This window comes from Anomaloglossus baeobatrachus, chromosome 8 (genome assembly GCF_048569485.1).
Source record: "Anomaloglossus baeobatrachus isolate aAnoBae1 chromosome 8, aAnoBae1.hap1, whole genome shotgun sequence".
In the NCBI taxonomy this organism is placed as follows: domain Eukaryota; kingdom Metazoa; phylum Chordata; class Amphibia; order Anura; family Aromobatidae; genus Anomaloglossus; species Anomaloglossus baeobatrachus.
Window position 1 is genome coordinate 30,822,223 of NC_134360.1, and position 15,089 is coordinate 30,837,311.

At 46.1% G+C, this 15,089-nt stretch overlaps 1 protein-coding gene across 1 annotated transcript in view; it reads right to left on the reverse strand.

The window, feature by feature from the left end:
- Positions 1-426: 426 nt before the first annotated feature.
- The window catches only part of MDFIC2 (MyoD family inhibitor domain containing 2), a 60,244-nt gene continuing 45,581 nt past the window's right edge, over positions 427-15,089 (reverse strand). Inside the window, exons 4-6 of the mRNA XM_075320706.1 lie at positions 7,754-7,978; positions 7,312-7,570; positions 427-648 (exon numbers count right to left, since the gene is read on the reverse strand). Of these exons, the coding sequence (XP_075176821.1) occupies positions 504-648; positions 7,312-7,570; positions 7,754-7,978 (629 nt within the window). The 3' untranslated portion in view covers positions 427-503. The remainder of the gene's footprint in view (positions 649-7,311; positions 7,571-7,753; positions 7,979-15,089) is intronic.

Consider the following 15,089-nt stretch of genomic DNA (forward strand, 5'->3'; position numbering starts at 1 on the left):
TACCTCTGCTACCTGTTTCCAGTCTTCCAGAACTTCTGCTACCTTGCTGTGGTCTCCAGGATATCTCTTATCGGACTGTGGCTTCCAGTACTTTCCAGCTACCTGTTTCCTTTCTTGCAGGACCTCTACAACATTTCTGCAGTCTCCGGAATAGCTCCTGTCTACCTGAGGATTCTAGTATCTCTGCTACCTGTTTCCATTCTTCCAGGACCTCGGTTACTTGTCTGTGGTCTCCAGGATGTCTTCTACTTACTGCATGCCTCAACTACCTGCCCGTGGCCGATGTGATTGTGCCCTTCCGGAATTTGGGCTTTGTGGATCCACCTCACCTAGTGAGCCTATCAGTTGTCCTCCTATTGATATCACTGGTAACCAAAATTTGAAGAAGACACAAAATATACACAAATTATCCAAGCAGAAAGTGAGGAGAGTAAAAAAAAGAAACTTCTTTAATAACCAAATCATTTTCAAACAGATTTATAACGGGGAAAGTCACTTCGTTCTCAGTGATAACAAACTTCCGAAATCTCCATGGCGAGTTCCAAACATTCACTTGATTCTTGGCAAATGTCGAATATTCCGCAGTCGAAGTCACAGCCGCAGTTACAGTCATTACTAGATTGCTCCTCGTCGGAGGTGTGGTGGTACCTGTTAGATGGGCAGCACAGGGTGGTCACCATATTCTCGCACACATTAGGTAACATAAGCAGGAAATCACAGAAGTGGCAGAACAAGCAGGCCAGGATTAGAGATGCACATTCCCCTGTAAGGAATAGCATACAACTACATGTATTAACAGTGATCTTACATGGAGATAGCATACAGTAGATAGTTAAAGGGCATGTCCATAAAAAAATAAAATAAAAAAAAAAAGATAAACACATAATACCTCTAAAGTGGGAATCATAATACATGTTAGTTTTTAGCAAAATGACAGACTAGATGGCAGTCATGTGTAAAATTTAAAGGGGTTGTCCACTACTGGGACAACGCCTTCTCATTCCACTTGTTTGACCCCACTATAATAAAAGAGGTTATACTCACCGAAACCGCTGGAACGGCGCCGACACTTGCTCTCCTGGGGCTCATGTGACATTGTTACACTATGGGATCCTGCACCCAATCAGCGCTAACGGTTCGTGCCTTCGGATGTATGAGTAATCATCGGGAAGTGAGTGGAAGATGCAGGTGTCACTTCCTCTTGATTACCGTATTTTTGGGATTATCAGAATTTGGGAGGAAAATGAGGGGTGCGTCTTATAATCTGAATGTAGTTTACTGGGAGGTGGTGGAGAGGAGTCGCAGGAAGCAGGGGCAATGCTGCGGGCTGCGGGTGCTGTGCCGGCGCTGCGGGCGTTGTGCTGTGGACCGCGGGCATTGTGTTGGGGCTGCGGTCCCTGTGCTGTGGGTTGTAGGTGCTGTGCTGCAGGGGCCATCCTGAAAATGTCAGTGGTGCAGACTTCAAATAATGGCGCCCAGAGTCGGCAGATGCACAAATGGAGCTCTCGGCTCAAGATCTCATCTGCGCCTCCGGCCAATTGATCTCCCAGCAGCAGACTTAAGGAAAATGGTTTCTGGTGGTGGCACATGCGCAGATGAGATCTTGGCTTCTCATTGAGTCGATCTCTTAATCTGCGCACGCGCCGCCTCCGACTCATTGATTTCTTGGCAGTGAACTTAAGGAAAATTGCGCCCGGAGCTGGCACATGCACAGATGAGATCTTGGCTTCTTATTGAGTTGATAGCTTAATCTGCGCACGCGCCGCCTTGTGCCCATTGATTTCCCAGCAGTGAACTTAAGGAAAATGGCGCCCGGAGATGGCACATGCACAGATGAGATCTTGGCTTCTTATTGAGCCAATAGCTTAATCTGTGCCTGCGCTGCCACAGGCCCATTGATCTCCCAGCAGCGGACTTAAGGAAAATGGCACCTGGAGGTGGCACATGCAGAGATGAGATCTTGGCTTCTTTTTGAGTCAATAGCTTAATTTGCGCCTGCGCTGCCACGGGCCCATTGATCTCCCAGCAGCGGACTTAAGGAAAATGGCGACTGGAGGTGACGCATGCGCAGATGAGATCTCAGTTTCTCATTGAGCCGATAGCTCAATCTGCGAACGCGCTGACTTCGGGCGCCATTTCTTTGAAGCCCACAACACCGACAGTTTCTGGAAATTGCCTAACTCACAGCGCCCGCAGCAAGTATCTGGGACGTTCACGGCACCGCCCGCAGCATCGCCCTACTCCACCATCGCCCCTTCCTCCTGTGACCCCAATCCACCACCGCTGTCTCCCCCTCCTGGTAAAACACCACCAGATTATAAAACGGACCCATTGTTTTTTACCTTTTTTATCTATAAATTTGAGGTGCGTCTTATAATCCAGTGCGTCTTATAAACCGAAAAATACGGTACTTGTATGTTCGAAGGCACAAACCGTGGCAGCAGGCGCTTTCTCTTTATTACTTATATGTTCGAATACATAACCCCGAATTCTAAGAGATGTTCTAGAATTGTTTTATCTTGGGGAATGCACGTATTTTGTAAAACAGACATGTCAGGAGAGGTGACGAGTCCACTTTAAGATCAAAAGAACAACTTTGACACATTCTTGACGTTAGATATCTGCAGGTTGTATTATTAATCTACGTTCTTGCATTAAATTTGGATTCACCGTGAGGGTCCCCTGGGAATTTTGAGACAGAACAGATCATTTTAAGATTTTACATTTTTATTTTTGAAGCGGGACCCACAAACAAGGCTGAATGTTTTAATAATAGCATTGCGGCACGCAGAGTTGTGATGGGCTGCAGAGATGCTTTTAAAATCTCATCAAGCCATACAGCATGAACTTTACTAATGGACGCAGCGCGTTTTATGAAATCTGCATATGTGGGCCTTTTTAGCTTGATTTTAGAGTGGCAGCCGAGATAAATAATTGATGATGACAATTAGGCATCAATGCATTTCCATATCTGGGGAGAAAATAAGTTTACCGCAAAGAGTGATAAAAGACTGGTAAAGTTCATGATCTTCTCCTTCCCTTAACGCTACGTATATAGCTGGGGAATTCAGATATTTTTTAAAACCAGAAAGAAAATGTGTAGGGTTTTTTTTTTCCAGAATTTTTTTTTTCAGAATTTTCCATGTTACTGCATAAATTTGACCTAAAATATCAAATTTTCACAAAAGTTCCAAAAGTAGATAATGAAAGAGGAAACAAAGATAAAAATATTAGACTTTGCCATGAAAGTGATCCAATGTCACATGTCTATAAGTATTTAAAAAAATCTCAATATTCCGGGTACCTAACTAAAATGCCACTATCTAGGTTAAAAACATCCGTGTCTGGGCAGCTAGACTAAAAAAATCTAACTTGAAAAAAAAAAAAATCTCATTTTTTCATATAGCAGTAATGCAGTACCAGAGTTCCCTTATACATTGATGGCATTTTAGTGTGCGGCTGTATGCATTTTGTATTTGCTATGTTTTTTCAGCTGGCACCTATACACACTTGTAGGATGTGCGGGTCAGTTTTTTTTAAATATTTGTAGTGAGTCTTTCTGACTGAGCACTCTGCCCTATAAACCTGCCTGTGTTCATGATCCTTATACCAGGGGTCCTAGCTGCCCAGACATGGAGGTTAGTCCAGATAGTGGCATTTCAAGTTAGATTTTTTTTTAGTCTAGCTGCCCAGACACGGATGTTTTTAACCTAGATAGTGGCATTTTAGTTAGGTACCCGGAATATTGAGATTTACCTTGCCGTTGCTTTTCGGGCTTACATGCATTGGAAAATTCCTAAACTAAAAATCTCATTTTTTCATATAGCAGTAATGCAGTACCAGAGTTCCCTTATACATTGATGGCATTTTAGTGTGCAGCTGTCACACCACGGCCCCCCGAGGAAGCTAACGAAACGTGCGCGTCGGGGCACGTTCTCCACGCTGGCATCCACCTGAACATGGGTAAAATATGTCTCACTTTGCATCACTGCTTTCTGTGTAGGGGAATAACTAAAGTTTTACTTTGTGTTTTGCTACCACAATGATTGTTGAAATTCCCCTGCTCCTATAGCAGTATGCACCTGAATTCCTATTGATTCTCTGAATGCCCACACGGTAATTATGTCCTTGATATTGAACTATATGTCTTTAATGATTGTAAACTATGTGAGGCCTTCTTATTGAGAGTGTCATAGGATTTTTGAATCTTCCCATGGTTGGTGTTGGACCTTAGTGTTCCATGTTTGGATCCCCTCTTGTTTAAACCTATATGTGATTTATATTAAATATGATGTATTTAAAATCTTGCTGAATAATTCTTTTTGGAAAAATAATAATAAAAAACTTTTTTAATGCAAGATTATAGCTTTGACGCAATTTTTATATGTGCAGACTATGATTCCCAGTTTTCTCTCCTGTTTAATATTTTAGTTAGGTACCCGGAATATTGAGATTTACCTTGCCGTTGCTTTTCGGGCTTACATGCATTGGAAAATTCATAAACTAAAAATCTCATTTTTTCATATAGCAGTAATGCAGTACCAGAGTTCCCTTATACATTGATGGCATTTTAGTGTGCAGCTGTATGCATTTTGTATTTACATGTCTATAAGTGTCTAACGTATGTGAACCTTTAGGATTAGTAGATAATTTGAAGATTAATTTACAATCTGGTGATTTCAATCAATAGGAGGACAATCAGGTGTGAGTGAGCCACCTGTTTAATTGAAAGAACAGGGATCTATCAAAGACTGAGTTTCAGGACACATTTGTGGAATGAGATTTCTGAGGACCCTTGAAGAAGAAGTGTTGGTGCTGATCAGGCTGTAAAAAGTTACAGAACAATCTCTAAAGAGTTTGGACTCAACCAATCCACAGTCAGGGAGATTTTGTACAAATGGAGGTAATGTCACATAGAGTTTTGAACAAATTGTTATGGCGGCATTGGACTCGGTTCATATTGCAGATTCTGAGACTCCGCCAGATGGTTTCTCTGGTGTCTGGAATCAACACTGCTGTGTGCTGACTCATAGGCAGGTTAGGAAAAGTTAATCTCTGCTAGTCTGCTTGCTCACAAGTTGTGGGGAGACCTACCAAATCTGCTCTCCTCCTATTTATGTTAGTGGAATCCTGCTACCCATGCCAGTTATAGCTTATTCTGTGTTGGTCTGTGATGTGTGGTGTCCCAGACTTTCTCTGGTGAAAGTTGTGCTCTTTGCTTGTTTTGTAGCGTCCTTCCTGCTCTTGTTTTCCTCCTGAATCTCTTATCTTATTCCGTGTGTGTATGTGTGTGTGTGTGTGTGCGCTGTGTGTGTGTGTGTGTGTGTGTGTGTGTGTGAGTGTGCACTGAGTGACACAGTTTTTGTTTTGTCCCTTGTCCGTCTTTATCTGTGGTTTTAACACATTACTGTCCTATTTCTCTTTGGGGGGAGAGGGATGGGGAATCAGATCAGTACTGGTCAGGAGCAGGGTCAGGAAAGAGACTCAGGCCTCTCTACCATTAGGAGTATCCCTGAGGTTAGGGATAGCGTAGAGTCCCCTAGCTGGAGGGACAGCTTAGGAGCCCCAGTTCTCCGATATCACAAAATCATCGTGACAGGTAATTCAAGACCATTATTACCCTGGAAAGGAGTTTTTACTCCAAGAACAAGGTATAATGTAGTCTGAAAAACACCAACATAAAAAGGTGAAACTGTTTTGTAGAGAGGAATGGGCTAAAATTGTTCCGGTACGATATGCAGGGCTAATCAACTATTGCCGGAAATGTTATTGCTGCACAGGGGGTTTACACCTCATACTCAAGTCAAAGGTTCACATACGTTTGCCATACACAAACTTGTGATATTGGATCATTTTCCTTAATAAAAAGTTACGACGTTGTCTAATATTCTTAACTCATTTATTTGAAATCCAGGTGATCCAGCAGGTGAAATCCCTCAGGATTGGAGATGAGTGAATCAGAGGTTCGGTGTTCGTACCAAACACAGACTTTACAAAAAAAAACAGAATTCACGGTTTGGAGTTTGGGTCCTTTACGTATGATGACCACTAACGCGAGCATCGCTGTGCTCGGGTACGCTCGGTGCTCAGCCCAGTGCGAGCCGCTGGAAGTGTTTGTTCTGCTCGCACTGGGGGTAACAACAGCGTGATTGGATATAGTGTGCACCAAAAAAAAAAAGAAAAAACCCCGTCCACCCACCCCCGGAAGTGATCTATTTATGACTGAGATCCGAACTGCCCTATTAGTGACTTCCATTGGGGTTCAGGTCAAGTTCGGGTCCAAGTCCCAAACCGAAGTTTATCTAAAGCCCTGCTGACCCCCGACCAAACGTCAATAGATCTGTTCATCTCTACTCAAGATATAGGGAATGTCAAGCCCTTAAGAAAAGGACAGAACAAAGGGTTTGTCAGAGTTCAGATGCTAGCCAAAGGAAAAGAGCAAATCAGTAGAAATTTCGCAAATTTGCTAAAATTTGGTCAGGCTATTAGATCATTTTACATTTATTTGATGCAGATGGAATTTGCCTTACCTTGTACTGAGGTCTCTCCAGATCCAGAGTATAATAGACTCAATATTTTTTCTTTTATTAAATATATAAGTGAATATATATTTGGAATTGAGCTCTATCCAAATTTTACAAAAATCCACAATTATCATTGAGGATTTTTAGTAATTTGCTTCTTCTGCTGGCCAACATTTTTTGAACCATAAAGGGCCATCAGAATGTTTAAAAAATATATGAAAATCTTTATATTCACCTCATTGCTCATATCTTAGCTCTTTTGCTCCTCATCGTCAACCTTCTGGTCCTCATCACATCTTCTGGTCCTTGCCACTTCTCCTGAAATTCCCAAGCATTTCCCAGTGAGCCAGAACGTCCGACGCTGTTGGGGTGATCGAGGTGATTCTGTGCATGAACAGACTATGTTGTGATACAATGTCATGTTGTGGGCCATGACTTGTTGAGCATTTATGGAGAACCATCATCAGAGTTGGATGTGGTGGCTCACTGTGAGTAGCCTGAAGATTTTAGTGCGAGAGATGGGGATCAGAAGATGTGACGAAGACCGGATAGTTTACGGTGAGGGGCAAAGGGGGCTGGAGAGGGGAGCAGTGAGGTGAGCATAAAGATTTTTTCTATTTTATGATTACTACTTTTATTGTGCTCTAGGGTCTATATAAACACAAGAGCCTAATAAGGAACATTCAATTTACAGATCGTAATTTCTCTACAAATCAAATTTCCCAGGAAAAAAAGGACGACCCATCAAATTTAAATGTTCATTGATACACTCATACCTAAAACTCACCTCTCCCCAATCCCTACATGTTCCTCTGTGCAGTTTATTGCCGCATCCTCCTGTCCTCTTCTAGATGTCCCCAGTCCTCTTCTAGGTGCCACTGGTCCTCTTCCAACTTTAATGCAGTCTGGTATGTCTTCGGTGCTGATTAGGCATTGCCACGCCATGAGTTGGCCACCAACATCATGACAACGAAATGTCTTGTCATTTCCATAGGCCACTATGCCACTAAGAACCAAACCTGAGTATGGAAGAGGACTGGAGACACCTAGAAGAGGACAGGAGAACTGGGTTAGAAATTCTACGGAAAAGGTGAGACCTGGAGAAAGGTGATGCAATACCAGACACAAGCCTTATAAAGATCGATGTCATGGTGCATGTTTTTATAATCCTGTCTAACAATCCAGAAGAATATGAGCACTATCCATAATCACGTTATATTGATACGTACCTTCATTATTTGTTTGGTGGGGTGTTATCTGTTTTGCCTCTTTGTACGAGAGACTCTTGCTACACTCTTCATTTGAAGAATATGTAACCAGTTGCTTTCTTGGGTGGTTGCTTTCTTGGAAAGACTCATCTCCTGTGTCGGGACTTGGTGGTGGTTTGTGTTTTGGAGACAACTTTTCTTTAGTTTTAGGTCGATCTTCTCGGCTTCCGCTGGCAATACTCTGTTCTGAAATACAGAATTGTAGTTGGTCAAATCAACATTTATAGACTTGGAAGAACATAACATGATTAAGTAAATGGTCCCTGTACTTTCAGGCAACGAGATCTCACATGAAAAATAATTTGATAAATTAACAATTCCTCAATCCAAGGTGCCAGCCTCTAGATGTCTCACATCTGATGTCTTGTCCTTTGTCTGTTGTCAGGTGTAATCCATCTATACAAGAAAAGATGCCTCCAGAAATTACAAAAAGTGAGGGAGGGTCTTAAGGGTACTGTACATGCTGCGACATCGGTAGCGATCTCGTTAGCGATGTGAAATTCTAGATCGCAAGTGCAATCTTTTGAGATCGCACATAGGTCATTTTACGCATGTGCGATCTCGAAAGATCGCACTTGCGATCTAGAATTTCACATCGCTAACGAGATCGCTAGCGATGTCGTAGCATGTAAAGTACCCTTTACTCTATCTACAGGAAGTGAGAGCTAGTTTTTGTCTCTGTACAAGAAGTGAGAGCTGGTGTTTGTCTCTGTACAGGAAGTAAGAGCTGGTCTTTGTCTCTGTACAGGAAGTGAGAGCTGGTCATTGTCTCTGTACAGGAAGTGAGAGTTGGTCATTGTCTCTGTACAGGAAGTGAGAGCTGGTCTTTGTCTCTGTACAGGAAGTAAGAGCTGGTCTTTGTCTCTGTACAGGAAGTGAGAGCTGGTCATTGTCTCTGTACAGGAAGTGAGAGCTGGTCTTTGTCTCTGTAGAGGAAGTGAGAGCTGGTCTTTGTCTCTATACAGGAAGTGAGAGCTGGTCTTTGTCTCTATACAGGAAGTGAGAGCTGCTCTTTGTCTCTGTAGAGGAAGTGAGAGCTGGTCTTTGTCTCTGTACAGGAAGTGAGAGCTGGTAATTGTCTCTGTACAGGAAGTGAGAGCTGGTCATTGTCTCTGTACAGGAAGTGAGAGTTGGTCATTGTCTCTGTACAGGAAGTGAGAGCTGGTCTTTGTCTCTGTACAGGAAGTAAGAGCTGGTCTTTGTCTCTGTACAGGAAGTGAGAGCTGGTCATTGTCTCTGTATAGGAAGTGAGAGCTGCTCTTTGTCTCTGTAGAGGAAGTGAGAGCTGGTCTTTGTCTCTATACAGGAAGTGAGAGCTGGTCTTTGTCTCTATACAGGAAGTGAGAGCTGCTCTTTGTCTCTGTAGAGGAAGTGAGAGCTGGTCTTTGTCTCTATACAGGAAGTGAGAGCTGGTCTTTGTCTCTGTACAGGAAGTGAGAGCTGGTCATTGTCTCTGTACAGGAAGTGAGAGCTGGTCTTTGTCTCTGTACAGGAACTGAGAGGTGATCTTTGTCTCTGTATAGGAAGTGAGAGGTGGTCTTTGTCTCTGTACAGGAAGTGAGAGCTGGTCTTTGTCTCTGTACAGGAAGTGAGAGGTGGTCTTTGTCTCTGTGCAGGAAGTAAGAGCTGGTCTTTGTCTCTGTACAGGAAGTAAGAGCTGGTCTTTGTCTCTGTACAGAAATTGAGGGCCAGTCTTTGTCTCTCCACAGGAAGTGAAGGCACAATAAAAAGAAGAGGGTGAAGAGCCTCAGAGAAAAGGGAGGGAGCACTTTCTCCCATCTCCTCCGCTGTCTGTCTCTGTGTATATCGCACTGCAGTTGCATAACATGCCAGTGCAGTGCGATGTTTCACACATTCCCATAGGCTTGTATGGGGGTGCGTGGCGAGACTCGCTTCTAAACTCAGCATGCTGTGATTTCACCGAGAGCACGTTTCATGATGAAGAAAAATAAGCAAGAGGACACTGCCTCATTGATTAACACCGGTGTGAGTGCGATCCGATGGATGTTTTATCGGATCGCACTCGCACATAGAAATTGCAAGTGGAAAAGAGCCCTTACTTACTATACCGGGCAATGCCGGGTACTACAGCTAGTTTTAATATATTTTTCAGTTTGCAATTTGCAACATTACTCCTATTTCTTATGAATATTTCCGCCTTCATTCTTCCATATTGGACAATCGCGAGTGTATGACTGATAATAAATTATATATAACCGGAATAATGTCGCGTGTCCAAGGGCACTCAAGATTAGTGCTATCTTATGTAGGATAAGCAGCCTCCAATTACAGAAACCTTAAAGTAAATAAAAAGGATTAAACACTGCGCTCCGGCAATGTCCATCTCCGTCCCGAAAATTGCATATTTCAGTTTTCTGACATACGGGTGCAAGGGTCAAGTTAGACACGGAACATAAATGTTTTTCTTCTTTCTGCAAAGTGATATAGCCGAGTGACCTCTGATAAAACACTATGCAAAATAAGCTTCCTTCTTCCATCGATATGTGCAAATTATAGCTTTCCTAAGAATTTAAATTGACTCAAATACTTGAAAATCAATGGTCGGCTGTTATCCCCGTAATGAAAAAAAAAAGCATTTCTTAATGTACACAAGATGAAGACATTAAAAATGTACATAATTTAGAAGATACGGGTTCGTCTCAGTCAGATTTTTATTCGGGAGATAATTATATGTGCATATAAATATATACATTTATAATCAACACGTTAACATCTAGCAACGGTTAATGGAAACATTTACCAAATACTGTTGTGCGACGACACGGGGACATGACCGTTTCCACCGACGCCTGATATGTGGGGGCGTTTGCACAAAGGAAAGCGAGTGTGAACGAATGTAGGGCACGGCGATTGCAACCGTACGGCAAAAACAAGAGTCGTTTTCACATTAGGAATCTCTACCTATAGCAAACTGCAAGAATTTCAGAACCCAATATCCTGAAGAATGGACACGTGTAGAAAACAAAGATGATGTTGAGAGTCAAAAATGTAATTTAGGCTATGTGCGCACGCTGTGGATTTAGGCTATGTGCGCACGCTGTGGATTTAGGCTATGTGCGCACGCTGTGGATTTAGGCTATGTGCGCATGCTGTGGATTTAGGCTATGTGCGCACGCTGTGGATTTAGGCTATGTGCGCACGCTGTGGATTTAGGCTATGTGCGCACGCTGTGGATTTAGGCTATGTGTGCACGCTGTGGATTTAGGCTATGTGCGCACGCTGTGGATTTAGGCTATGTGCGCACGCTGTGGATTTAGGTTATGTACGCACGCTGTGGATTTAGGCTATGTGTGCACGCTGTGGATTTAGGCTATGTGCACACGCTGTGGATTTAGGCTACGTGCGCACGCTGTGGATTTAGGCTATGTGCGCACACTGTGGATTTAGGCTATGTGCGCACGCTGTGGATTTAGGCTATGTGCGCACGCTGTGGATTTAGGCTATGTGCGCACGCTGTTGATTTAGGCTATGTGCGCACGCTGTGGATTCAGGCTATGTGCGCACGCTGTGGATTTAGGCTATGTGCGCACGCTGTGGATTTAGGCTATGTGCGCACGCTGTGGATTTAGGCTATGTGCGCACGCTGTGGATTTAGGCTATGTGCGCACGCTGTGGATTTAGGCTATGTGCGCACGCTGTGGATTTAGGCTATGTGTGCACGCTGTGGATTTAGGCTATGTGCGCACGCTGTGGATTTAGGCTATGTGCGCACGCTGTGGATTTAGGTTATGTACGCACGCTGTGGATTTAGGCTATGTGTGCACGCTGTGGATTTAGGCTATGTGCACACGCTGTGGATTTAGGCTACGTGCGCACGCTGTGGATTTAGGTTATGTGCGCACTCTGTGGATTTAGGCTATGTGTGCACGCTGTGGATTTAGGCTATGTGCGCACGCTGTGGATTTAGGCTATGTGCGCACGCTGCGGATTTAGGCTACGTGCGCACGCTGTGGATTTAGGTTATGTACGCACGCTGTGGATTTAGGCTATGTGCACACGCTGTGGAATTAGGCTATGTGCTGTCACGCTCCCGGTGTCCCGGCACCGCTCCTTAACCACTGATCCGGTCTCGGTGTCACAACGCCGCTCTGTACCCACTGATCCGGTCCACGTGCTCACTGATCGCGGCCGCTGCTCCCGCTCGTGCTCCCCTGCGTCCCTCGTGCTCCCTGCTCAGTGGTCCCTCCGGCCTCCTGTGTTTGCCTCTGGCTCCCGGGCTTCATGCATGTGTATTAGGGCGCGCGCCGTGCTCACTCATCTTGTCTTATAGGCCCAGCATCCCTGGAACAGGATATGGTACAGGGTATATAAGACTTCCCTTTCCAGGTGGGCGGTGCCTGATCAGCGTGTTCCCATAGCTAGGTGTTCAGGTCCCATTGTGCCTTGTCTCCGTTTAACTCTGTCTCTTCCACAGAGCCCGTCCTGCCACCTTAACCTGGTCCTGACTGCTGATTCCCCAGGAAGTCTCCTGGTTACTGTCTGCTGAGGATCCCGCCATCTTCCATCAGCCTGAATCCGTCACTGTCGCGGGCGGAGGAGGGGACGCTGCGCTCTCCCACTGCTCGGGTCCGGCTGCTGCTGCTGCTGCTCTGTGGTGGCTCGAGCGGTGGGCCGGATCCCGGGGACTCGAGCGGCGCTCCTCGCCCGTGAGTGAAAAGGGGATTTTTGATTGTGTGGGTTTTGATTATTGTCCGTGACGCCACCCATGGTTGTGGTGATATTGGTGACACCACCGCTGCTCTAGACGGGGATCCCGGGAGCGGTGACAGGGAGCAGCTTGGTTGTTATTTCACCCCTCCGTGGGTAGGGGGTTGGTTGTCCCGGGGCCCGGTGATGGGGTAGGGATGGATGGCAGGCGGGTTACAGGGCCTGGTGAGGTGCAGGGTCGCAGGGGCAGCGCTGTGCCGCACGGCACGGTGGTACTCACTCAGCCAATGATGAGGACACAGTTCTCGGTAAAACACACGGCTGGATGGACGGGTCCCACAGACGGCTGCGGTGTTGTTTTCTCCCGGCAGGTTGATGGTGACTGCCTTTCCCTGTACCTAGATACGGTAGATGGTTCCAATGGGTTCCCACCGGTAACCCGCTCCCCAGCTTGGATATGAGCCGGAGGAGCCCCTTTTGCCCGCAGGCTCTGGCCCTGAGAAACGGTTGCCTTGGCGGTGGCGGTGTCTACCTCACTTTGGTTGGACTGTTGCCTTCTGTCGGGACTTGGCTGTTGGGAAACCCAGGAGGTTCCCTTCACTAACGAATTTGGCAAATTCACGGCGACTCCTAGCCTTGCCGGGGTCCGTAAGCCTCTGCCAGATGGTGCTGGCTTCTCTTTGCGTACTGGTCCGGTACCGCCGGGCCACCGCCCGTCCACGGTCCTTACGGTAGACTCCAATCAGCCACTCCTGCAGACGGTCACCACCGTCTGCCAACCTTGCTGTCTCGCCCGGGCCACACACCCGGACGCTGTCAGTTAGTTGCTCCACTACCACTTCTCCTCCTTCCACTTTCACCTCCAAAACTAATCTGCCTGTTTTTCCCGCCTCCAGGACTGTGAACTCCTCGGTGGGCGGGACCAACCGCCTGGCCCACCCCCTGGTGTGAACATCAGCCCCTGGAGGAAGGCAACAAGGGTTTTGTGTCTGACTTCAGTGTGCCTGCTGGGAGTGTGGGGTGTGTTGATGTTGTTCTCTGTGGCCCCTGGCTTGTCCAGGGCGCCACATCACCGATCCCCGACTTCACCTGGTAACACCAGTCTTCAAGTCTAGGCTATGTGTGCACGCTGTGGATTTAGGCTATGTGCGCACGCTGCAGATTTAGGCTATGTGCGCACACTGCGGATTTAGGCTATGTGCGCACGCTGCAGATTTAGGCTATGTGCGCACGCTGCGGATTTAGGCTATGTGCACACGCTGCGGATTTAGGCTATGTGCGCACGCTGCGGATTTAGGCTATGTGCGCAGCGTGCGGATTTAGGCTATGTGCGCACGCTGCGGATTTAGGCTATGTGCGCACGCTGCGGATTTAGGCTATGTGCGCACGCTGCGGATTTAGGCTATGTGCGCACGCTGCGGATTTAGGCTATGTGCGCACGCTGCGGATTTAGGCTATGTGCGCACGCTGTAAATTTAGGCTATGTGCGCACGCTGTTGGTTTAGGCTATGTGCGCACGCTGTGGATTTAGGTTAAGAGCGCACGCTGCGGATTTAGGCTATGTGCGCACGCTGTGGGATTAGGCTATGTGCGCACGCTGCGGATTTAGGCTATGTGCGCACGCTGCGGATTTAGGCTGTGTGCGCACGCTGTGGATTTAAGCTATGTGGGCACGCTGGGGATTTAGGTTATGTGCGCACGCTGCGGATTTAGGCTATGTGCGCACGCTGCGGATTTAGGCTATGTGCGCACGCTGTAAATTTAGGCTATGTGCGCACGCTGTTGGTTTAGGCTATGTGCGCACGCTGTGGATTTAGGTTAAGTGCGCACGCTGCGGATTTAGGCTATGTGCGCACGCTGTGGGATTAGGCTATGTGCGCACGCTGCGGATTTAGGCTATGTGCGCACGCTGCGGATTTAGGCTGTGTGCACACGCTGCGGATTTAGGCTATGTGGGCACGCTGCGGATTTACCGTGGATGTGCCGCGGATTTGCTGCAGAAAATGTGTCTAACATTGCTGCAGTCATTCCCCAGCAAAACCTATGGGTATAAAAAAAATGCTGTGCGCACACTGCGTTTTGCTATACCTGCGGATTTACCCGCGGGATTTTCGCTGCGGAATTAATGTGCATGTCACTTCTTTTCTGCAGGTCATTGCGGTTTTACCATCAATTATTGGTAATAACCCGCAGGGACCAACCTGCGGAAAAAACGCAGAAATTCTGCAGCAATTCCGCGGCAAATCTGCAACATCCCGCACTAAATCCGCATGCAGAATTTGCGTGCGGATTTCTGCCGCGGGTGCGGGATTCTTGCAGAGATCCGGAACTTTCTTAAGAAAATTCCATTTTCTAGTGTACACGCTGCGGATATACCGCTGATTTTACTGAGGATTTTCTGCAGAAAATGTGTCTAACATTTCTGCAGTCTTTACCCAGCAAAATCTATGGGTATAAAAAAATGCTGTGCGCACACTGCATTTTTTTTATACCTGCGCATTTACCCACGGATTTCTGCTGCGGAGTTAATGTGGATGCCACTTCTTTTCTGCAGGTACCTGCGGTTTTGCCATTAATTATTGGTAAAAACCCACAGGAGGGACCAACCTGTGGAAAAACTGCAGAAATT